This window comes from Lissotriton vulgaris, chromosome 2_1, assembly GCF_964263255.1.
Source record: "Lissotriton vulgaris chromosome 2_1, aLisVul1.2, whole genome shotgun sequence".
In the NCBI taxonomy this organism is placed as follows: Eukaryota; Metazoa; Chordata; class Amphibia; order Caudata; family Salamandridae; genus Lissotriton; species Lissotriton vulgaris.
The window spans coordinates 755118326-755144963 of record NC_141687.1 but is presented as its reverse complement, the minus strand read 5'-3'; the positions used below and the strand labels follow the sequence as shown (position 1 = coordinate 755144963).

At 38.7% G+C, this 26638-nt stretch overlaps 1 protein-coding gene across 2 annotated transcripts in view; it reads right to left on the bottom strand.

The window, feature by feature from the left end:
- The window catches only part of KCNC1 (potassium voltage-gated channel subfamily C member 1), a 332323-nt gene that overhangs the window by 49281 nt on the left and 256404 nt on the right, over window positions 1-26638 (bottom strand). For both annotated transcript variants that reach the window (XR_015308415.1, XM_086956057.1), the window contains exon 2: window positions 24373-25306. Coding sequence is in view for 1 of the 2 variants with exons in the window: in XM_086956057.1 (XP_086812183.1) it covers window positions 24373-25306 (934 nt within the window). In the remaining variant the exon portion in view is untranslated. The remainder of the gene's footprint in view (window positions 1-24372; window positions 25307-26638) is intronic.

The window sequence follows — 26638 nt, the reverse complement described above, 5'->3', positions numbered from 1 at the left end:
GATATCAGAAAATTTCACAATCTAAAAAGAATCTATCCGCTGACCAAATTGCAGCTATTGAAAATCTTAAAAAGGACAATACAATTGTGATCAGAGAAAGTGACAAGGGTGGCAATGTGGTGGTGTTAAACAAGATCAAATATTTGGAAGAAGGTTACCGACAATTAAATGATGAGAACTGTTATTGTAAAGTTGACAGAGATGAATTGCTGGGATCCAACATAAGGTTCAGGGACTTGTTACTTGAATGGAAAGACAAAGGGCTAGTGGAGCAAGAAGAATATCAGTATTTATACTGTGCTCAACCCAGAACACCGGTACTATACCTGCTTCCAAAACTACACAAGGACCCAAAGAACCCCCCGGGCCGCCCCTAGTGTTCTCAATAGGTTCATTATTGGAACAAACGTCTAAGTACATAGACTATTTCCTTAGACCTTATGTTATGTCACTACCTTCTTACATTAAGGACACCACTCATTTCCTCACTGTCATAAATGGCATCCATTGGGAGGAAGATTATGTGTTAGCCACACTCGATGTTAGTAGTCTCTACACGAGTATAGTACACAATCATGGCTTACAAGCAGTGAAACATTTTTTGAGAACTAGATCTGTCTCATTTTCACAACATTCACAAATGCTGGTGGATATGATTGAGTTTTGTCTAAAGAACAATTTTTTTTATTTTGATGACATCTTGTATCGTCAGTCACAGGGCACAGCCATGGAGACCTGCTTCGCCCCCAGCTATGCGAATCTTTTCATGGGCTGGTGGGAGGAGCAGGTCATCAGGGAGATGGCAGAATTTGTTCAGGTGGCCCTGTGGCGGAGATACATAGATGATATTTCTTTATTTGGTGTGGAGACTTTACATCAATACAAATGTTTATTGACAAATTGAATCTCAATCAACTAAATTCGAAACTCACTGGACACTTCAGTAAAAATGAAGTGGAATTCCTGGATGTAATTGTGGCAGTTACAAATAACCAACTCAATACCAAATTATATAGGAAAAAAACAGCTGGGAACAGCATTCTGAATGCGAACAGTTGCCATCCCCGTAGTTTGATAGGCAGTATACCCTATGGAGAGCTACTACGAGCAAAACGCAACTGTAGTAACAAAGATGCCTATCAGGATGAAGAACATATCATGTGTGAGAGATTCCGCAGCAGAGGCTACAGTCAGAAAACAATCAATACTGCCAAAGATCGAGTAGCCTTAAAAAACAGAGAGGAATTATTAAATCCTCGCGAGAAGATGGAGGAAACAGATAAAGTGAGGTTCATCACCACTTTTTCTGAACAATCACACAATGTCCGGAAGATTTTCCAAAAACATTGGCACGTCCTTCACACTGAAACACATTTGAAAAAATATCTCAATGACAATCCTCAAATTACATTTCGGAAAGGCAAATCACTAAGAGATGAGTTAAGCCATAACTATGTGACCCCCAAGAACAATTCAAACAAAAGTGATGTGGGTTTCAAATGCTGTCGTAAATGTAAAGCATGTAAGTTCAGCAAAGACTGTAAGACACTAACTGTTCCCAATAGCAAAAGAGTGTTCACAATCTGTAAACGATTGACTTGCAACACCCCATACAGCATATATATCCTAATCTGTCCTTGCAACAAATGGTATGTAGGCAGTACCAAGCACACTGCAAAGAAAAGGGTACTGGAACATTTGCGAACCATACATAATAACAAGAAGCAATACCCGGTTGCCAGGCATTTTTCGGACATGCATATGCAAAATGATCAGTTGGTGCAGTTGGTGGTAATAGACAGTGTTGACTTGGGAATAAGAGGAGGCAATTTAGAACTGTCCCTCAGAAAACTTGAGTCCAAATACATTGTGGATTTTGAATGTCTAACACCGAAAGGTTTAAATGTAACGGAAGAACTGGCAATCCATCTATATGATTAAGAAATTGTTATGAACTGATATCTGCGGTTTTCTGGATTTTAATGTAATGTATTTTATTTGCAGAATTTCACACATCACGTGGTGGCGGCACAACACGGAATTTGAATTCAATGATTTGCGTCCGGACACAATTGATACAAGCTTAAATTTGTGGTGAAGCTATGAAATTTCTTTTCTGTACAGGAAATTATCCTGTATAGATTTCATGTACTTGGACCATAAGTTGAACAATTTGAACCCTTCTGCCCACTGGGGCGCTATACGTACAAAGACATTGGGGATCCAACTTGCCCACTGGGGCGTTATTGACTCTAAGACACTTTACATGTACAGCTATGGGCACAATATTGCCGCAGCTAGGACACGTGACATGTTTCCATAGCAACATGACCACCACTAACAAGTTAAATGGAATGCAACTTTGATTATTAAGATGTTATCTTGTTGAAACAGATGCGTGGTATATCACTTATATGCTTTGGGTCTAGCCATCATAACATTTTGCCCGGTTGTTGAGATCGCGCCAGCAAAGTGTAGCATTAACAAACATTGAAGTACACACACAGCCACTAATCACGGGGCTGTTCATGTTACACGCTAAGCAATCGATATTCCAGCTTTGCTCGCTATATATGAATACAGTGTAGTGATAATTTACTAGACTGTGAAATGACGACAATGTTTATCACGATGCACCGCAATGTAAATATTTTGCAATATTTAGACTAAATTACACTGAGGCAAATTATTATTTGAATTTGATCGTATTATGTTTCTGTGACCCAATTGATTTACAAATCATGCAAATTGTGGATAAAAACACCAGTCAATATATAACTGAATAGTAATTTCATATGTTACAAGATGGCCGACACATTTTCAACGTGATGTTAATATATGCACTAGGGTGTGGTGTTTAAATACTGGCAACCAACGCCACGAGACGAGCGTGACCAAGCCGTAATGGCGAAACGCGTCGTGGAACTTTTGTCATCTGCCAAATAAACTCCTGTACAATTGCAGCTCTGGGTGTCCTGTCTTCATCATAATCTTTGATGCGTTGTGGAACGAATTTACACAGCCAGCTGGTGGCTGCAACAGGACCGCCCACGCCAGCTTTTCTCCTAACCAGCGGTGGTGGGAAAAAAAAAAAAATATATATATATATATATATATAAATATTGATATTTATGTGATGTTTACAAGTAATGGTTATTATATCCTTCACCTTTGGGTTACAACAACAAAAAAAGAGGGATCTTACACTGCACCAATATCAAGTGGTCTACTTTGTTGCTAATTGGTCAAACCTTAGTATCAATGTAGAATACAGTAATACGGTTCTCACATGTGTTGCAGAGAGACTGCTCCTGACTCCCACACCTGTTCATGCATACTCATGTATACTCTAGATAGAGCCTTATCATTGGGCATATATAAATATGTTTCTTAGTTTCTTCACTATATTTCGAACATGACTCAACGGTAGAATCGGCATAGCCCCTTGTGAAGCCATGAGCTCCCACAGAGCAGTTGCATATTAAATCAATTCTTCAGTGAGCCACTACCTACGCCAATATCATACAAACATTAGTCTACCATCCAAATCTCAACTCACTGTGATCAACCTTACAGCTTCTTAAACAGCAATAAAGACACAGACTGAGATTAATACAATGAGTGTTTGTTTAAATTTAAAGAGATCAGCCAGAATTGTATTTTAGCTTGCTGGATTTCTTTTGTCTGTTGGGTGATTTGCTACTTTCCATCTTTCATGGAAAACTGAAAAACAATTCTGATTACGTGGAATGCACAGAAGCCAATTGCTGAAAACACCAGCTTATCTCCAGCCCCATCTGCAAAATACAGAATAATAGAACCTCTTTTATCTGGATCAATTGAATCCCATTTCAATATCTCTCTGTTGTTTGAAACACCGAGCTGGCCTGATCTGAGACATTATCTCTCAGAGTTTGACATACTATATATAGTTTCTTACAGTATTTTTTATTGTTCGGGGCCACTTAGCTGCTAAATATTCAACAGAAAGCACACCAATTATGCCATTTTTTGTAGTAGTTGACTTTAAGGTTGCATATTGAACAGGTGCATTAAGCTATCAGGTAAATACAAAATAGGCCTTGAGCTCTTCTAGGTGCATCATAGATAAAGCTGTTGTTACTAGCCCTTCACTCTTTCATTTAAGAAACTTTGCTCCTTAAACTGATTTGGAAATGCATTGAGAAATTTTTCCGACTTGAACAATATGTCATTACAATTATTCCATAAGAAAAGATATGAGGATAAATGCACTTCACAGTATGCTCCTCAGGTGCTGTGGGTACCCATAATGTGGTGACATGTTCCTTTTAATCTAGGATCTTATTCTGCTTGTGCTGCAGTTAAGTCAAATTATGAACTAATATGCACTGTTAAAAATGTCCACTAGATCATCAGAATATGTATTTGAGGAGTTCCTAGTGGACCTGCCATCTTTCTCAACCCCTAACTTAATCGTAATTGTTGCAAAGATCTTTTCCAGGGAACTTTCCATTGTGCATCCAGTGTTGACAATTGCAAAGATAAGGAGAGTGGCTCTGAAAATCATTTTTGTCTGGATGTACAACCATTTTAGATTATTCCACAACATATTTCACACCATTTTTGACAATTTATTTTTACCTTTTGGCAATTACTTGATCAGCAATTAAGAACTTGCAGGGAATTCTCTTTAAGTTCTTATCCACAAAGCAATGCACAAGCAGAAAAGAAAAATCAAGCAATGGAATCATACTTACGCTCCCAGATCAGTGCCACTCAAGATGCTTGGAGTGATTACTTCTCTACAGCAGAGTTTTTGTGCAATCATTCTATCCATTCTTCCTAAGGGAAAATACCTTTCTGCTTTATTTATGATATTCTCTTTGTTTAGTTCCTGATCTTCATTTTCATCTGTATTCATAAGAATGAACGTGATCAAATCTCTGCAGTTCTTTCACACGAAGTCATTGTAGCACCTCAGGAAAGTCAAAGAACCATGAAACTTTTCGATTGCCTAGCCTCCACAGTTGACTCCTGGATATAATGTTGGTGACCGTGTGGGATTGCTACCAAAATGCATTAGTTGCAATCCTCTTGTTGCTTCGTGGGTCCATGTCCAATTGAGAGTAGGAAACAACCGGGTAGTATATAAGTTTGAAATGTCTGTAGCAATGGTCAAACTTTCTTTTTGTATTCCTCCATATTCAAGGCTTCCCCTCCTTACCCAACTTTTAGCATTCAGTACACTTTCCCATCTTATTGGAGGGTGAACCAGAAAGTAAAGTCTGTCATATCTGTAATATAACTCACAGATTGTAACAACATCTGACTGGGTAACTCATCTAAGCTAGCTGGGTAATATACCATATAATACTTGCTTACTTTTTCTGTGATAGCTCCTTCTCCCCCTATTTCTTTGCTGTAATATCTTTATAATCAATCTGTTTGTGCGTTTTCCTTGATATTTTAGTGGATCATTCTTTCATTAAAAACAGCATTGCGTGGCATGCAGCACCGTATAAAATCTATTTAAGTTAGGGTAACATAACATAACATAGCATAAAATAACATAACATAACGTAACATAACATAACATAACATAACAGCACATCACATCATATAACATAACATGACATGACACAGGAAACCATGACATCCCATAACATAATATAAAATAACTTAATATAACATATGCCCTTTGGAGAAAAAGCCCTTTGCTTATTGACCTTAGCTACAGGTTCAAGTGCTGGGTATTACTGGCTGTCTTACAGTCCATAGAATGAATAATTTCCACAGAATTAATGTGTTGATCTCAACCATCCAGTTTTCTAAAAGAATCATGAATTCCCAAAGAAAATCCAGAACTTGTGCTAAATAATTCAGAATAAAGCCCCAAATTCTGTAATGATTTAATACATAATTAGAAACCTGCTTCTTTACCCCCCAAGGGTAATAAGATATCATTGAGTATTGTCCACAGAATTCTACCAGACTAAAATATTTAATTTCTCCCAATTACTCAAACCGGCGTTCATTCTAGACTGCTCTGTAGCCAATTTCCATCCACCACCTTTCCTGTCTTTTGAAACCCGCTGTGCCTTTTCTGCGATACTGTTAGGGATCCTTTGTCCAGGTCAAATCATCAGATTTTTCAGTTCAAGTCCAATTGCATCTGTCAACTTCCCTTTACAAAAGAGATTTCAGGTTCCTTTGTAAGGAAACTCCAAATATGTTGCTGTAGCAGTCAAGATTCACTATCCCTGCATTTTCCATTAGCGTTCAGAGGTGCAGGGTTTGGCATGTGGTTTTGGAGACACTATAGTATGTCGTCATTGCTGCCATCCTTCTGGGATGAATTGTATGTCTCAGGTGATATTGCCTGTGTTTTCATTAAGGGGGGGATCTTGCATCCGCATCTGCACCCACATCTGTGTGTAAGAACAACTTGCTGAACAAGGCAAAGAAGATGTTGGCAGTCTTATGAAAGATTGCTCAGCTCAGCATTCTGTGGGCCTGACACCACTCCTGAAGACATTTAACACATTTGCGATATCTATTATAATTTTGAAAGGTCTGTAATGTTTCCTGTAATCTTCTTTGTATTCTGCAACTCTTCTATGTTATATGATTACCACTTTTCACTTTGTTCATCATTACGCACTCCACGCCCCCATAGCTACACCCAAAGCTAGGTTCTGCTCGCTCATCTCACGTGGCAGAACAGCGCGTGGCAGATTAGACTGGAAAGCAGTAGGTTTCCATGGATTCGGAGAATTGAGTTAGATCAATTTGAATCAGGAGATCAAATCTGAGGACCTTTCACAGCATAAAGTTAGAAACAGCTAGCATATTCTCACCTGGAAATTTTAACAGCAGTGTGGACTACGGGTACTTGAATTTTGCTCTCTGGATTACCTTGTGAATCAAGCATAATGACAAAAAATGTATACTTTCATGGACGTGGAGCATATGGATTGAAGCAATTAACCAGGAAATGTGATCTCTTGTCTCAAGCCAATCTGCAGTACCAGCCAAACTGTGACATTCTGGAACCATCTTGATGACTGCGAGTCCAGAATTATTCCATGGATATTACCATCATCCCGGTAAAATAAGGTAACAAACTGAACTGCTGTTACACGGTGCCCAAAGGATGAAAAAGGGAAAACTCCTCAGAGTAGAGCAGTTTCAAATTAAGAAAGTAAAAGTTGGTCACTGTTTCCATCCGGGATTTCAGAATAGCAATTTGAAATCTAGCCAGTTTCTCACTAATGAATCATGCCCAGTGCCTGCCTATGGACGCAAGGTACATGCCTTCTTTCGTGAAAATCACCTCTGATTTGGTATATCTGAGATTCAGCCTGTTATTATGCATCCTTGCTCATGTTCCTTTGCTGTCCTGTCCTCTTCTTACTTCTTTATTTAAATGATGCCCAACTAAGAGTTTTGTTGTTATGCTCTGCTTGGAATGTAGTCTGGGTCATACTTAAAGGCACACTATCCATGTAAAACATTAAACATGAATCTCGCAATGCACAAGAAGGGCACAGGCAGAAAAATGGTTGTGAATGGATGGTAGGATTGGCAGACAAATAGATGGAATTATAAGTAGGGAGGCCTGTGTGTTTTAGTAATTGTCACACAGGGACACAGAGAAACAGAAAAAACAACAAGAATTGGACAGACAGGTATACAAGTTGATATACAGAGAAACATAAACCTGCCCAAATTGTAAGATTTTAACTGTATTTGCCACAACTCTGAGAACGAAGCAAACTTTTGGCACAGTTATAAGCAGACCGATTTACGTAACCAGTAGAGATGTATCAAGTACCGAAGGACTGGAATATAGGAGATGTGATTTTCACAAATAAAAAACAGGATAACACAAGTGGCTCTTAAAAAGACCCTCCAATAAATTCGGATTTAATCCCACAGGTACAATGCAGGTGTTTACACAGAATATTGGAACCAGATATGTTTTGGGACAAAATATTGTGTCAAGAATATCGAGGACAAAAATATTGTGAAGATATGTTTGTATAGGTAAGTAACATTTTACTATGTGTAACTCCAGATATATGTACCTTGACTCTCTCTCTCTCTCTCTCTCTCTATTACATATATATATATATATATATATATATATATATATATATATATATATATATATATATATATATATATATATATATATATATATATATATATATATATATATAGATATAGATATAGATAGATATATATAGGTAAGGTATATATATATATATATAGATATTGATAAATAGATATCGTCAAGGAATGTAGATGTAGAGTTAAGAATAGTAGATCTATACTTACCTATTTGAACTTACCTTCTCTATATTTGGTCTTCAATATTTGTGACCTAATAGTCTGTCCATTCGATATTTTTGGTTCCAATATTTTGTCAGTGATCTGAAATACATACTAAATAGAACGAGGGGTATTCCTAAAATGTAGTAGTCGTTTGAAGAAGAATCATCAGGGTTTTGTGGAAAACATATCAGTGAGATCTAATTGGATCTTTGGAGAACTCGACATGATGCAAATTACTTGGTTCATGTTGACTTAAAGCATTTGATACCACACCCAGCAGTAAACTAGTAAAGTGAAAAAGGTGACTTGGGAGAGGATCTTGTCATACTGAAAAAGGGATGCTGGCTGTGCTGTAAAGAAAGCCCAGAGATAAATCAACCTGCTGCAGACTACTTGAAAGTTACCAGGAGAGATTTGCCAAATTTCCAGACTCTTTCCCCACATGAAGCAGGTGAGCACTTAGCTTACTCGTAGTTTGGACACTGCGCATACTTTAAAATCAGTTACAGTTAGGTGGATACATAAAATAGATGTATCTATTTTATAGTGCCTAGTGGTGAAGCAAGTATGGGCACATATGAAACCAATGAGAAAATGGGAATGAGAAACATGAGAAGGGAGATAACAGTAAAGGTCTGAATAGAAGGACATAGATTAAAGGGGCAGAGATTTAGACGAACACAAATACAGAGACCAGGGAGCAGGACTGAATGGAGAGAAGGAAGGGTACAAAGAGAAGCGTGTGCAAGGGTTTTGGGATAGACTACTAGAGTAGCAAATGTGAAGGATTACAATGGGAACACATTTAAAGGAATAGTAGAGGAGGGAAATCGGGGAAAGGAGACAAAATTAGAGGATGACAGAGACTGAGGGAAATGGCATGAGGTAGGAAAGAAGAAGAGGGTGAAATGGAGAGAAGGGGAGAACATACAAATAGGAGGAGAGTAAGAGAGAAAAACAGGAGAAAATATCAACGGGGAGAAAGATAAAGGGAGAGACTGAGATTAAAATTAAAAAATATGAGGTAGAGAATAGGAATTGAAAGAAGTGAAGCCATAAAGAGGTCAAAGTTAGAGGAACAGTGAGGTAGAGAGTAGGAATTAAAAGAAGTGAAGTAAAGAGGTTAAAGTAAGAGGACCACAAGCAGGGTGGCAAATCAATGTGAAAGCAGAGAAAGAAAGGTAAAAGGGGAACATCTGGAGTTGGGAAGGTAAAAGAGGGAAAGAAAGGAGAGATGGGGGAAGTTCTCAAACAAAGGCAAAGAGTAAGAAGTAGAGAAGGGGAGAAAGAAAAGAGAACATTTGAGAAGCCAGAAGGAGAAACAGCTAGTGAAGGGAGAAATTAAGCTAAAGGTATTAAAAATGGCAGCGAAAGAGAAATATCATGGAATGGCTGATCAAAGAGAAGGAATGAGGTAGGGTAGTATACACATGCAGAGAATATAAATAAATGTGGATGATAAAATCAGAAGAAAATGAGAATGAGTGTAAAGGAGGCATATAGAAAGGAGAGAAGTGTAGGAACGAGAAATTATTTTTTTGGAAAGGCAGACAAAATACGAAGTGGAGGAAGGGATAAGAAAAAGAGAAGTGGCATGTATTGGGATGAAAGAAAGAAAAACAAAGAGAGTTAGACAATGTGAGAAGGAGAGAAAAGTGAATAAGGGGAGGAAAAGACTAAGAAAGAGCAGCAAAGGAAGGGGGTAGAGGAGGAAGTGATAGAGAACGGAAGGAAAAGGGAAAAAGGAATGGCGCAATATGCACAGAAAAAGGAAGAAGAGACGGAAAGAACTGAAGGTGAGAGGACACGGGAAGAATGGATAAAAATGGTAAGGAGGTATAGTGGAAAGAGCACAAACAAATCTGACAGTAAACGGTGAGAGAAGGTGACAAAGGAAAAAACATCTCTAAAAGGGCCAGAAGAAGAGTAGAAGAAAAGATAAATACGCTGCAATAGAAGGGTATATGTCAAAAGGTAGTAAAGCTAATGTTCTGAAAAGCTCGCCTTTAGTACATTGTGTTCAGTTTACTCACCACTATGAATAAATCCGTTGACAAACCTCAAAACCTCTAGAGAAAGGTGACAAATGTATTTGTCAACAAAATAGTGTAAGAGCTTACTAATAGTGTTCCATGTGAGGAGGTGTAAAGGTCAGGCTTGACAAAGAGCCTGGATAAAGTGATTGGTACATCCGTGGAGTGATGCCCCATAGCAGCACTCACGAAACCATGACCCATGGGTTCCCATCAGCATCTGCAGTTCCATGGTGCTATCTTATTCTCGCTACTCTGCCAAACCAAACTCTCCATACAAAATCAAGTCGATGTAACCTTTATTCACACACTTATTCGGACGGGGTTGCCTTTGCGAAAAAAGTAAATATGAGTATGTCAACGGAGTGCACCCATGTGAATATAACCTTTTTAACAGTGTTGAAGCTTAATCGCAATCACCTTATTAAAGTAAAAACATAGTGGCAAAACAACTAGCATGAATATGAAAAATCACCATTGATTTTTGTTTATTATTTCTTTTACCATGCCTTCTCATTTCCCATCACTTTTCTATTTGTTTTGCCTCATTTCTTCATTCAAACCAACACATCCCTTTTGACTTCCAAATTCCTCATTTAAACCTTAATTATTTCCTTTGTTCCCTTTCAGCAAGCCACCCTTGTCCTGAGAATTTGCTCTCTGTCTTATTCAATTTCTTTGTTTTAATAGAGTTCCTTTACCTCCCCCTTCAAGGAGAAACATCAAATCTCCTTAAAGCTTAAAGGGTGAACCAGCCCACCACTTATTATTGCCTTCACACTTCTTCACGCTACTTTAGCTATCAAACATAGTTGGTTTATTTAACTTCTTTTTGTAGGTATCAGGATAGTTATTTCTGCGGTTTTAGCATACGTCAGTCAATGCCTTTTAATTGTTCATGATGAAAAAAATGGCGAGCTCAAATTAGAAGTCCATTTTACAACAACCTATGCTACTTTTTTCTAGCACCGAGAAGTATGTAGCCTCTTATTCTATAGAGCTTCTATTATTATTTTTTTTACCCATAAGAAGAACAAACAACACATATCAATAACAATACAGGGTTGGAGGCATAATCCTGTTTTTATCAGGTTAGCGTTCATGTTGTTTGCTCTTTGCTTTTAGCGTTCTTTTTTACCAGTTTTATTCCGTGTTCTTGATTTCAAGTCTTTACTACGGATTATTATAAGACCATGTCATGTGTTCAAGCAGTACTGTTTATGGTCCTCTTATAAGTATATCATCTGATACGTCCCAGATATCTGTATACAATCGCGCTCAATCTGATCTGTTCAGTGTTCTTTTTAGAATTCTTTTCATGTTTGTTTTTGAAGATCTTGTATTTTTATTTGGATGCACTTTTATTTGCTACACGGTATCACCATTTGGCATGAAGTTACCATTGAAGGAAGGATAGCCCTATTTCTCATGTCACGCTATTGAAATTGTAGGCCCTCTGCTAATATCACTACGATCTCACATCCAAGGTCACACTCCAGTTTTAGCACAAGGGTACCAAAAAATCTCTTCTGAAAATGCAGGAAGAAACAAACTTTGGTAAAATGCCAGTGAAAGAATAGACCATTGAAACTATTGCGTAGTGTGCGATGGGCAAATGGAGAGGTGATAAATAGCCAGTGGAATGCTTTGTCGGGCAGATAACTTATATTTTAGATAACCAGGATAGTCTGGGGTGCAGTGGCTCTACAGAAGGCTTCCTTTTTATATCTGTCTCAAATGTAGTTATACTTAATTTGGTTTCACATATTTATTCACACCCTAATTATTCAGTAGCAATTGACACCAGTTATGGATCTTATTAAGAAAATATGAAATACACACAATATATTGTAAAACTGTTGAAGGGTGTACAAGTGGGGAATTCATTTGTAACCCGACATTAAAATACATGTTGATTTTTAGAGGCATAAAATAATGTTTCTGTCTATCCGGGATCAGAGCGTAAAGACATGGATTGCCGATCAAATTTGGCCAAGTGGATTCATAAGCACATCAGCAAGTGATTAGAAAGGACATTAATTTGTGAATTTTGGAAAATGGGTGCAAATATTGTAGCAGTTTTAGGTATAAGATTGATAATAGCCACTCCATAGAAACATAAGCTGTGAATATTTGGAATGGATATTACAGAGTAAAGTTTTGAAAAATTGAACCTTCAAGATGAACCCTAATAGTAATGTATCTCTGCAAATGGTAACTAATTGACTTAAATCTTTGTGACACATCAATCAGTTAATAGTTTTGTTACTTACCCGTGTGTTTGGCAACTACTGTGCAGCCAAGTGGTGGGTGTGAAGTGCTTTATGTATATAGTCATGGCCTTGAGGTGGTAATCCACGTTTGGACATTATCTGGGCATCAATATGGACCTGATGCTTCTGCCCATTATGCAACCCCCTGTGTTGATGGGAGGTTCTCTTTAGGGCAGCAGTTATCCACTGATGAGAGTCTGCATCATTACTGCTGGCAAATTGGTCCTGGCTAGGACCCTGCACTTCTATGTTCCCATAGAAATTTGGCCCAACCCCTTGCATGAATCGCTGTGAATCATCGTTTCACAGATGAAGGTGAACTGCAGAATACTATTGTAAAATAGGTCAACATTTTGGTGGTCCACTTTGGAGCCATGGGCAAGGTTAGCCTTGAAAATCGGTATTTGAACCCTTTGTGGTAGGATGGGTTCAGGGCATCTGCCACAACTGCAGAGGGACTCACCAAGACCATCTATCGGTTTAGCCCCCAAGCATAACCCCTCTGCCAATCTAACTACTTTGCAGCACTTATGGGGAGAAATGATCAAGTGAGCCGAACAGGTGACGACTTGGCCCTTTCCTTTGCTGGCCTGGAAGGAGAGGGATATATATTTTTTAATGTTTTCTATAATTCGAGTCTGCCCAAGAAATGTACATACAAATGCTAATATGTAATGAGTTTCACAAATGCCAGGTTTTTCAAGGCATTGACAATATTTATTAGAGCACAGACTTTTAAAAACTCTTAATGTTTAAATAATAAAATTAGACAATTTTAATAGCTGTATTGAAAGTAAATGTACACCTTACTTGATCAGATGAATTTAATTTATCTTTTGATAGTTACCTAAGATGCAATAGGTTTGACTGGAGTTACTGAACAATACCCATGCTCTAAAATATTATTTGTAATCTAAATACATTTTTCGACATTTTTAGTTTGTAGTATTTTCAAAGGTTTGAAGCAATATTTTTTTAATGTTTCGCCTCAAGTTTCTTTTCCAAAGCAGTTGTTACATCTTAACAGGCTGTCATCTAGTTTGATAAAGTAATATTGAACAATTGTGTGTTTAAGAAAATGTGATAAAATTGTGCTCCATATTTTGGAGGAAAGTAAAATTATTAAGAACACTTTCTTTTTTATATTAAATTACAATTATTTATGCTGAGAAATTATCCATTACTCAAAATTATACTCTGCTATTTATTATAAAAAAAACATTTGCATGAATGACTTATGTAATCCTTCTGTTGACAAAAATACTGTATCTCAAATATGTGGGGCTTTTTGAGTGGGATGTGAAGCAGGCCTGGTGGTGCCCGAAGACCTAACCCTTATAGAGTAGTATAGCACATCACTGCTATGGTGGGCGGGGGAATTTCTTCACTCCAGGAGACACACACCAAGACCATGTATGCCTTTTCACCTGAAAAAGGCATTTGGTGTATATTATGAAACATGGTGCATACTCACCCTGGCACACTATTGTAAACCTTATTGCCTAATTTCTTAGTTAGCCCATAATAGATGCATTTGTAGTGAAGGAGAGCGTGTTGAAGGTGGTCTGTAAGTTGACTCAAGCAAGTGAATGGACATATGTGCAGACTAAGATCCTTTTTGTGGGTCGGAGCTATTTACTTTCCAAAACCATATTGCCAATCCTTGAGTTGATGACAGTCAGCTATACTCCTAGGCCCTGGATTTCATTGAGTTTGTTTCTGATGCCTGGGTTAGGTTGCATGCCTCCACTGTTTAACTATTAGCAGAGGATGTGCCTGGCAGTGGGAAACAGTTAGGGGTTAAAGAATATGGTCTTTAAGAGACTTTAATGGATTTCATATGAAACATTACAGGTGTGTCCAACAAGAATGCACCTCCCTTGACCCTTTAAAATTAATTTTGAAAAATAATATGTACCAGAACATGGATGAGTGCATGACTACTTCTACTATGGAAACCTGATGAAGTAGGATCTTGTGGTATATACTGTGCCAAAGTCCAGCCACCTAGGTGGCATGCCACCACCGTCATCCTCTATAAATGATTCCATTACTTATTTTGAAGACTGCATTATGGTCACACAACCAGGAGAAAATGCTTGAAAATAATTGTTTGAAGAGGTTGAGTTAAACAGATGAACGTGTGTTTATTTCTACTTGACTATGACAGCAAGGTGTAATGGGGTTAGAATTTCTAATGATGACGAGGGTATTAATGTGATTTTAGAGTAATAGTGTGAAACAGCTACATAATTACTCTTTTTTTAAGGACTGACTGTGTGTTATACACAAGAATAGTATATAAATACACTGATTATGGACTTTGGTTGATATTATGTCTTTTCCTTAAAAGCAGAGCAGTAGGTTTCTGAGAATGCTATTGTCAGTGAAACTACCGGGTAATGGTTTGACAGCAAAGAGTGAGAACCATTTACAGGCCTTTTCTTTATCAGAGTTAGTTTGGGTTGTGATTTTGGAGATTGTTGTGACATTTTGGTCAATGTTTCTATAGATTTTTCAGATTTTACTGCTGCAGAACAATGCCTGTGTATTGTGGGATTGATGAGATTCAATCAATGAGAAGTATAGGTTTGTTGGCCTTATAGACTACCAAATCTTATTGAGTCCGGCTGATTTTTAAAAAGCCAAATGTAGTTGCCTAAAAAAATACCAAATCATGCACATGTGTTACTCAAAAGCAGTCTATAAATGCAAGACAAATATATAAAAACTGAAAAAATTGCAATGGTAAACCATTTACAATCCAACAATATGCAGGAGGCTGGTCATCCAAATGCCACAAAACCAACTGAAGGAGATTTATTAACTCTACAGTTCTTAAAAGGTCCAATGTTGTATACTTCATACAAAGAAAGAACACCATTTCATATCCCCCTACTCGCAATCTGTGGATTGTATTTCTCACAGCAGACTCTGTCTCACTCTCTCTCTCTCTTCCTCTAACACTTTCAGCAAAAATTCTCTGGTCTAACTTTTCGCCATGACTTTAAAAACACACTAGCTTCTATAGCAACTTAAATATTTCATTTTTCTAGATGCTAATTTTTACACATTAGATAGAGTAGCACCAATGAGGTACCAGGAAAATATGTAATATTTTTAGATTATAAGTACATAGATATGAATCAAGGGTATATGATTCCCTTTGGGAATTTGGTGAATAAACTGGTTGTCCTAGTCTGTAGGGTAACATTTGGATACACTGTGGCACTGCAGTTCATTGATGTATAACTATGTAAATGGGTTGATAAAAACATATATTTCTTTCATTTGGTTCCTGTGGTTATCAGTGTTCTTTGATAATATAGGGGCACATGCATCAAGCATTTTTGCCTTTGCAAACTGGACGAATGCAAAAAATGCTTTTCAGATGCAGCAAACCCTATTTTGCGATTCGGTAACCTGTTTAGGGCGTCCCTTCTTAATAGCGAATCGCATTGGTATGTAGGAATGTTTTGTGACCGAAATGAGGTCGCAAAACATTCACATTTTACCACCTAGTTTAAGTAGGTGGTAACCCATTTGCAAATGGGACGGAGTCCCCAAGGGACCCATTCCCCTTTTTGATGGTTTGTTACAGCATTTTCAAGAGCAGGCAGTGGTACCATGGACCACTGCCTACTCTTAAAAAATAAAAATAAAACTTTTAATTTTACTTTTTGTAAAGCAACTCATTTTCCTTTAAGTATCTCGGGCTGCTTTACAAAGATTGCTTGATTTGAAAGCAATCACGGACATGGTGGTCTCAGCAGCCTACCATCCCCGTGATTTTTGCTATTCCTAGGGGGTCGCAAAGTGCGATCTACCTCATTAATATTAATGAAGTAGAGCAATTTGCGAATGCCTAGGAATCGCTATCTGAAACTCCTTGAGCTTCATACATTGTAAATTGCGATCACCTAATTGCGATTCTGAGGAATTCACAATTAGGTATTTGCAATTTACAATTTTGATGCATGTAGTCCCATAGATTAGTTTACCTAGGAATGTCAGAGTTTTCATACCCCTAACACTCCAGAGCTTTCAAGTTTACAACTTTCCACACAGAAGCTACAATATTGAGATTGCCTAGGCACAACTTTGAAGTCCCAGATCCTGAAGATATCACTGTGATCTCTAAACCTAATACGCTACGCTGGTTTTTAACTAGGTCTAGGCCATATTCAAAGGTTTTTAGCACATGTCAGAAATGTGTCAGTTCCACATACAATATTTTCAGATTCTGTATTATCTCACTAATCTGTTCATCGTGGTCTAGAAAAAATTTTCAAATGGGTTTTAATTAATAACATTGCCTACAAACAATGCTCATTCTGATTTATTTGTCAAAGGTTTCAAGCATTTTATCAGACTGCACCATGATATATTACATTCTGGAGGCCATATATATTGTAGGTGTCAACTCTATTTCACTTCTAGAAATTCTTAAGTAATTTTGGAGGAAGAAAATGTGTTTACTTGTTAGTATCAAATTTCTATGAAATATAGAATATTGCAGAAATATAGTATGTATGTCTTCAGAATCAAAAGTAAACATTTGATATTACATTATTAATATGATCTTTGCAATGGCCTAGTTTTTATTTTTTAATATCTATATATCTATGATTACATTATATTTGATATCTGTGATATTTTGATAGCTTTTTTAATGTAACTTTAATGCCCAGAGACATTTCTTAGAATACATTTGCCAACTGTTTTGTTATTGAATTATTTTAGGCTATTCATAACATTCAAATTTCGAACTTTCGAGATTGAGTTGAATGAGTGACTATCTTTCGCATGAAAGAATATAATGGGCCCAATTCACAAGTTTTTGACAGTTAATGAGCGTTATTCAGTCGGATCTTGGTTTAACATAGTCCTGAAATGTTAGGAGTAAGTTTCTCCTACCCATGGAAAAATGTTTTGCAGATAAGGTCTTTTATAAGCATTTCAATATACACGGGCATAATGACCAAACTGAATTTGATATAATTAAAAATGTATTTACCCCGAAATTCTAATATAGGAGGGCATTTTCAATTAATGGCATACTGCCTAAAATGTTTTGTCTTAAGAGTGACTAGGGACATGGAGTTAAATGTGGTATTCTAGGCTGTGATAATTGTCTACCTATTACTTATTTGCAATGGTGAAAATGTAAAATTGGAATTTAAATGACATATATAGACCTGCTTTGGTTTACAGACATGCTATTCAAATTTGCATTCGACTTACATCATGTGCATTTTAGTCAATTGTTTTTCTGATTAATAATATTTTATTGGGGTTTTTAGCGTGGATATTTTATGTTGCCGGGACTCACAAGGAATATGATTATATGGGGAGATTAAACTAAACAGAGCCATATACTAATGACAATAATATGTCACAGTGAGAAACCTACTAGTTTTTTGCCCAACCCACACTGAATATTTTACAATTAGTATGAGTTTATTGGATAAAATAAACAAAACGCCCCTCATATGATGGTTAATATTCCACTTGAGGTGCTACCAGAACATTGATGTGCTCATTACAATGTCGGTCGGAGTTCTCTCCGACTGACATCGCCGCAGATGTGGAACGACTAATCTCCACTCAGCGGTTCCAAATCTGCAACTAGGATGCGACCACACATGGTGCGGTCCAAAACCACCCGCAGCACAAGCTCCCATTGTGAAATGGAAGGTTTTGCACATCCCTTCACTTTGTGGCAGGCACCTCATGATGAGAAGGGTGGCACCTATAAGGCCAGGGGATAAGGGGGGTCCTGCTAGCGGCCACCAAAGTCACTCTCCAACACCCTTTCCATGTCGGAGAGCCTGACATGGGAAGGCTGTCCGAAACTGACATCATAATCCTGATGGCAGAAACGCTGCCCGTTAGGGATTATGTGCGGCTTTTGACTGGCAGTCGGTTTGACCTTAATATTTGACATTATGAAATAGAATGAAAACAGCATTTGTTAAGTGCTTAGCTACGCATGGGCATCCCAGCACTATGGCAATAACAGAGAAGAACATCAACCACACTTAAGGGAAAAGCCAAGTGTAAGGTAACTTCGAAAGGCTAGATGGCTGGGTTCCATACGTAGGCACAGGGGGAGTGAATTTCAAAGCTTAGCGGCATTGTAAGAGACTAGGCGACCGCCATTTCTGGGTCTTTTAATCCTGGGAACAACGGCTAGGCATAGATCGTCTGAGCGCAGCCGTCTATGCGCTATTTAAGGCTAGACCATGGAGTGGTTGATGGCAGAACCATTACCTATAAACATCTAGTGGTTAATTCACATGGCCTTACAGTTGACTCTCTCCCAAACAGGGAGCCAGTGAAGGGACTTCAAGAAGGGCTTTACAGATTTCCAGTTTGAGACCCTCACAAGAATCCTCGCAGAGCAGTTCTGCACCGTTTGGAGTTTGGTGAAGGTCGAGGCCAGAGCTCCGAGGTAAAGGGCATTCCCGTAGTCCAGGCAGGAAAGAATAAGTGCCTGTACCATAAGCTTTCTTGCCTGGAAGGGGAAGAGTGGAATTACTTTATGGCGCATCCTGAGGATGCCATAGCAGGAAGCTGCAACCTTCTGTGCTTGGACCATAAAGCTGAGCCAGATACCCAGACTCTTCTAGGGACCAGGACAGGGCCCATGCAACTGGCCATATAACATCTGCCTTGAAGAGGGATGGATTACACAAGGAGCATCAACTCGGGCTTCTCACCATTTAGTTTTAAATAAGATTGATTTATCCATTTAACTACCTCTTCTAGACAGGGACAGAGGCCAATAGAGGCATTATCAGAGTGGTTTAGAGCTACGACCAGTTGTGTGCCCTGAATGTGTAATGATTTATTATAATGGGATGTGATCAATTTAACTTAATCTCTGGTTATGATTGTAACTTAGTGACATATGCTATTGGTTTTTATTATTGTTAAGAGAGTAATATCCATAAGGTTAATAGACTGCTATTTTTTAAAATATAGTTCCAACTTATCTTACCCAATGTTGCTTTTTAAAGTTTTCTCCGTGTGTGTAACTTTCACTGGATCAACATGGCTTTACGTTTGCCACTGTTATCTTCAGTTTACTATATGCAGATGATAGTTTCCTGATTTTTTTTTTTATAAATTCCAATGCTGTTCCAACTTTGAAAGAATGCTAACACACATTCCTGGTGTATGATAAGTGTTAATTTAGTGGTTCGTGCCGAGTGCAGCTCCATGAGTAAACAGAAAAGTACATCCACAATTGCTAAACATAATCTGTCATATGGTACAATGTTTTAAAATAAAAATATTTATGTGAAGTGCCTTAGCATTACAAATAAAGGATTCATTGGTAATATTAGAATGTGGGTTCAGATCACCTTTGCTCCTTAAAAGCATATAGTGACTTTAATTCTAAATGTAGGCTTTCTTATATTTAACAGTGCAATACATATGAATGGAACCACAGCAATGTCAAAATAAGAGGCAGGTTTTCTACCAATTTTAAAATTAATTTCACATATTCCATGCTAGCCTGTACTTTGTGAAAATGTAGGTGAACAAGGAATGTGAGAACTCTTCATGGAGGGGACGAAGACAAAGTGAGAAAAACAATCCTAGAGAAACCCTAGGCGCTGATTTAGAGTTTTGCAGACAGAGCACTCCATCGCCAACATGACTGAATATCCTTTGGGTGGACCATCAGTATTTCTTCGACAGAGCCCCCATTGGCTCTGTCAATGGAATATTTCCTACAACATTCCTACGGAGTATGGGCTATCGGAAGAAGAACTTTTCATCATCAGCCTCATAGAGTAGGTACTGTAAAGGCCTTTTCCCTGTCTGTCACCACCAGTAAAATCCTGGCAGTATGGAATAGTAAAAAAAAGAATAATGACCCCCACACCTTAGGAGAAGATTCCCAGGGTGTAGGGGTCATCAGTTGTTGTTATATCAAGGCGAGAGATTAGTTTTTAAAACAAAAAGATTTTGAAAAGTTTGATGCCCGGCTGTCATGGTTAACTGTACTATCCGTCAACCTTTTCATACATATACAGGAACTACTGTGACGGTGGTTCCTGCCAGTGTACAAAGTTATCCACAGGGCCAGCAGACAACTCAACATTTGGTGAATAAACATCCACCAGGGTGACAGAATAAAGTACATCATTACTGTGACAGACATTAATTCCCCCGCTAAACCTTTAATATAAATCTCTTTGCTTTTTTTCTGGTAACTAACATAGACCATTTCTTAACTCTAGGACTTCTTGGGCAACTGTACACTGGAACATTTCTATAATAATGCAATCATATAGAGTAAGACTGGCAACGGATCCTTCTAGTTTATGATTTATCAATTCTTCGCAGTGAAATATATGTGGAAGATATATTTGCTGGGCACAATTGGCTGAGGATGTTTTCCTGAATCGGAGACCTAGTAATTCTGAAAGCAGTTATTTTAATCTTTTTTCACAGATACTGTTTTTACGTACTTTGTAATTTTAGATATTACTTCTACAGCACTCTGTAGTTTAAGACTTGAATCAAGTGCACTGGTTTCAGTTTATCTTTAAATATGGAACTATCCACAGTGTCACAAGCATTTGCTAAAAAGTAATTTAATTAACTTTGTGCGTAACATCACTGATGCTTCAAAAAAATCATAACAAACGTTAATTGAGGGTAAGGTAACAGGATTGTCTTTCTGCACAAGGTTATCCCTTCTTTTCGTTTTCTTCAGCGTTTTCTACTAACATTGAAATAAAGCAATTTGTATGATTGACACTTAAACGCACATGAGTTTTAGTGAAGTCTGGCTAGGTGAAAGAAGTAGTTAACGTATTTCCCCATGCAGCTTAGACTGCCTGATATTATAAACATAAAATATGAAATATGTCACCCATAGGGGACAATCTAGCGTCATTTATTTAGTGCCTGTGGTTATTGGTCCTTACATGATATGGGCCCACACTGTCAATAAATGACCATAAGTAGTTGTTATTGACTAGCTCCACAGCCAATACAGCCATTAGCACATGGATATGTCACCACTATCACCCCCTTTTACTTCTTCGATCTCGCATTCTGTTATCTTTTGTTGATAGAGCTATCTCACTGTTAATTTTAATGAAAGCGCTAATTAGAAATATTATCTGAGGGAATGTGCCCTCCCAGTATCTAATCACCTCTGGCAGTTACTTGAGTGATCCAAGTGAAGCTGAGAGCTCGAATGTATCTCAGGCTAATTCCTAGTTAGGATGGTCTTCTCCCTCAACCAACATTGCTCTATTGAATCAGCTCCTTCCGGGTGTCATGCCTCAGGGTGAAATGCTTACAGTAGTTACAGGCTGGTAGGATAAGCTTCTAGCTCTTCCACTCAATCGGTGTGTAATAGTACTGGCAAGGTGGAGATGGATGGCGAGTCAAGGACGTGTTTGGGGGCATTGTCTTCATCCAGAGGCATAGCCGAGCATCAGTAGAGGCCCATCATTGTTGGAGGGCGCATTCCTCTACTGAGATGCCACACCTCCATTACAGTGCCTTCTCCCCATGGTAACAGTGACATTTCCAGCTACCATTAGAAAAACATAAGAGATTGTCAAGAACGCTTTTTATAGAGCAGAAATATTTCCTTGTTGGTGAAGGAAAGGGCAGAAGCTTTTCTGTGCTGCAGAGTAACTTCCTCCTAGTATTATAAAGGGAAGAAGAGGGATTTTCTCTCAGTCCAGCTTTCCCTAAATCCTTCAGTATACACATGAAGGCCATAGCCCTGTCAGTGCTTAATCTGTCAATTAAATGTAAGTGCCAGGGCCCTCGCAGGAGGTCACTGTTGCTTGCATCAGTGGAGTAACAATAGCCCCCACAGTATGGGGGACCCCAGAGCTCCAGGGAACCCCACTCTGCACGGTGCACGGGGAGTGGGACCCTGGACTGAGAGCTCCTGACTGAGTACGGAGTGTGGGGATCCCTCTCAATGTACTATGCAGGGGCCTCCTCAAGTTTTGCTACGCCACTGGCTTGCGCCACCCATTTCTCCCGACTTTGCTGCAAATGACAGTACCACCACAACTATTAACCTTCGCAATATAGATTATTCTGGCCCCCAAAACTATAGGAATGGCTTGAGCTGCAGGTTTTAGTCATTTTTTATGCAAATTGTAATAATAAACATCTGTTGTTGTGCTCATCTCTAACTCAGACAAACAGTGTCACCATGTGGCAGACTGTAATATGTGCTGGTGTTGACAATTAAGTGCTGGAACCGATCACTGAAAAACACGCCTCAATTTAAGCACAGACCCTACTCATCTCCCTCACAGAAGTTGAGCAGCCAGCAGCCTGTTTCAATACAGTGATATGATATTAAACTATTAGCCAATTTACAATGTTTTTGATATAGATAAGTTTGGAACGTGTAGCCTGTGAATGAAAATCGAATCCCTCTGCTGCCGTCCCTGACAATGTACGAGTATATTCACTTGGTAAATCGAGGAAAAATTGTGTGCAAACCTTTTCTATAATACAGCAAATGGTTCTACATTTCCAGACTAGTATATTGTAGGTCAATATTAATTGCTACTTTCCTTTCACACCCTATTTTACCAGATGAAACAGATAACATACATGGGTAGAGGTAGATTGTGGGGTGAAAAATCTATGATTAGAACCCCATTACTCAAGTTCTCCCATAAAACTGAGACATTTCCTATCTAGTCACATTGCCTAGGGATTGTAATATTTTCATTGTAAATGTGATTGTTCTTGTAATATTTTGCCTTAATCTTTTTACACTGCGTTTCCTCATATTGCTGCTGTGAAACAGTAAAATGAAAAAGCATTCCCTGCAATTGTCGTTTCGTGGCCGACTAAAACAAAAATCAAAAAGTCATTATTGTGAGGTCACTCTCATGTTATAAAATCTAAAAGAGGTGATTTTCCTCATTCCATACCTGCATAAATTGTAATATATTTAAAACGTTTTAGAGTGTTCCAAACTATAACAATAAACAAACCACACTTTATAAGTTATTCATTTATCATGAGTTGATTTGCCAACTCTTGGGTAATGTTCCTGTGGTAAGTGTATGTGGGAGTTAGCACTTGCTGAGTGTGTAATGTTGTGATGGAGCTTCTGGTGAGGTTTCTGCTTGCACAGCAGTAGCTATCTGCTCAAGGAATGTCAGTGTAGTTGTCCAAATAGACTATCTGCTTGAAAAAGTCTTTAGTTGTTAGTTCATATCTACTTTTATACAAAACAGGTGAGTAGTTACTATCAAACCTTCAAAAATGGACCCTGTGAGAAATCGCTATATCCTACTATTGTTCGTTTGATGATCTTAGGAGACTCTACCACAGATTTCTATTGCTACGAACCACACTTGTCTCCGAGGCATTAGCAACAAGTTAAGGTCAACGAGCAGACTGTAGGATTTCACAAATTTGGCACAGAGGTAATGGAGCTTCATGACCTTTTGCAGCTTTGTCCTTCTAACCATAGGAAAAAAGAAAAAGTTCCTAAGAGCAGGACTTTCCTTTTTAATTCTACTGGTCCTACTGGTTCACCTCCGCCACTTCATGCCAATTACGCCTGAAACTTTAACTGCAGCATCACACATTCTCGATGTGTGTTTGAGACTATAAATGGATAAAAACGCTACCCATTGCTCTAAGGAAACAGTCTGGCTGAATCATTAATATCTAAAAAGGGAATGAGGTTAAAATTCAGATGGACATTCCTCTAAGAGGTTTCCTACCTGCTCTGTTAATTTCTAACATTTCTTCTTGTGCGAGTGGACATGTGTCGCTCTGAGTACTGTGGTGTGGAGAGTTTATGACTGATTTACAATAATTGGGGGATCCCAGTTGGGGTGGCCTTGGAATATGTTTCTTTTTTTTCTTTGGTAGTTTCTGTTTAGCCATTGCTAAGGAGTAATACATTCCAAAATTGTTCACAATGACGGGCACAGGCATGGCAATGGTCAACACGCCCGCAAGAGCACAGAGCGCCCCTACCAGCATGCCGGACCACGTCTGAGGATACATATCTCCATAGCCAAGGGTAGTCATGGTGACCACAGCCCACCAAAAGCCAATGGGTATATTTTTGAAGTGTGTGTGTTGACTGGCACTCGGATCATTGGGATGAGCACCTATTCTTTCAGCATAGTAGATCATTGTGGCAAAGATTAAGACTCCCAAAGCCAAGAAAATGATGAGCAGCAGGAATTCATTTGTGCTGGCACGGAGCGTGTGTCCTAGAACTCGCAGGCCTACGAAGTGCCGGGTCAGCTTGAAAATTCGCAAGATCCTCACAAATCGAACAACTCGAAGGAAGCCCAAGACATCCTTAGCAGCTTTGGAAGACAGGCCGCTGAGTCCAACCTCCAGATAGAAAGGCAGGATAGCCACAAAGTCAATGATGTTCAAAGAGTTTTTCACAAATTCCATTTTATTTGGGCAAAAGGTGATCCTCATCAGGAACTCAAACGTGAACCACACAACGCAGACTCCTTCAATGTAGGTCAAGAAAGCATCAGTCTCGGACTCCTGGTAGAAGCGCTCCTGGGTCTCATTCCCAAAGGTTTCGATTTCAGTTTTGTTCACAATGGGATTAAATCTCTCGTGGGTCTCAAGGCAAAAGGTGGTGATGGAGACCAAAATGAAGAAGAGGGAGGCAAACGCAATGTACTGCAAAGAAAAAGACAAGAAAAAGGATGTCAGCCATTTTGCACAATATGTTTCGTCTTCACAAAAAGTTTTACAGTTGTAAATCAATACGTTTCCTGAACCTTTTTTACTGCACAGAACTAGTAATCCTTTTACAATTTCAATCAGAGTCAATGACATTTCTCTGTACCTCACACAGGAAGCATTCTTGAAGAAACTTCCACAAGTGTGTTCTTTTGGGCACTTTTAACCCAAAACACGCAAACCTTCTCAGATCTACAGCTTCTCTGTGTTCTTAATTTAGGAGGTATACCGTGAAGTAGGTGTGTGCATAAAACATGCTGGCTTCCTGAATCCCCCCTGTGACGGAAGTGAGAGATGAAACCAAAGAATTGAGCACGGTCTAGCAAAAAGATAGACATCCTTCCTCATCAGCGAGCGATGTACATAATTAGACCTTATTGCCAAAAATGTTGTGCATGCTTATGCCTTAGATGCATATGTGATGTAATGTACCAAAGGACCCAACCACACCCTGGCAATTATTGTTAGTGCTGCCCTTGCAGACTTGTCTGGTCAGGGGCGCTGTCACATATGGAGCCGCCATTGTTAGGCCTGCAGTGGGGATGACACACTAATAGCAACTTTTAGCTACTGAGAGCCCCAGCAGCCCATAACCTCCAATGCCCTAAGGCGTTATCCGTCCAGAGGGGTGCTGCCAAAGTTCGACCTCCTCGTTGTCTACCATTCACACTTTGCTAGGTGACACACAACGGCAGTGCACAATAGCCGATCAAGTACAAATTACATTTGGCATGTCTGCTTTCCACATTCCTCGGCGTGCACTCAACCCCATTTCATAGGTTCTGCTCCCTCAATACCACACCCCACATACATATATTACTATCATGGACAGAGCAATCGATCTCCTGTACTGAAAAGGGGGCGTGGCTGAGCACGTGCTCCCATACACGGCCTTTACCACAACAATGTCACATGCATAGCTTTCGTGTATTAGACTTCTAGGGCATTGTCGTTTTAAGGATTTTTAGGGCCACGGTAAAGACATATTTTGGGGCCCCCCGTTCACAATAACTGTTTATTTAAATTACAGTACCCATTTTCTGCTAATTGAAGCCCACGTGATGCCAAGCACATTTTTAGAAAACCATTCAGACAAAAAAAGTTTAAATATGTCTTTTTTTGTTGCAGATTTATATAGCGCGGAGCGGAAGAGATATGGAAATATACAGACTTGGGATTGTTCGAGAGAGCATTTACTTCACAGGGGCCTCTGAGAAGGGGATGGGGGGCTTGGTAATTGCTCCCTTTGCCCATGTCCTAAAAAACGTC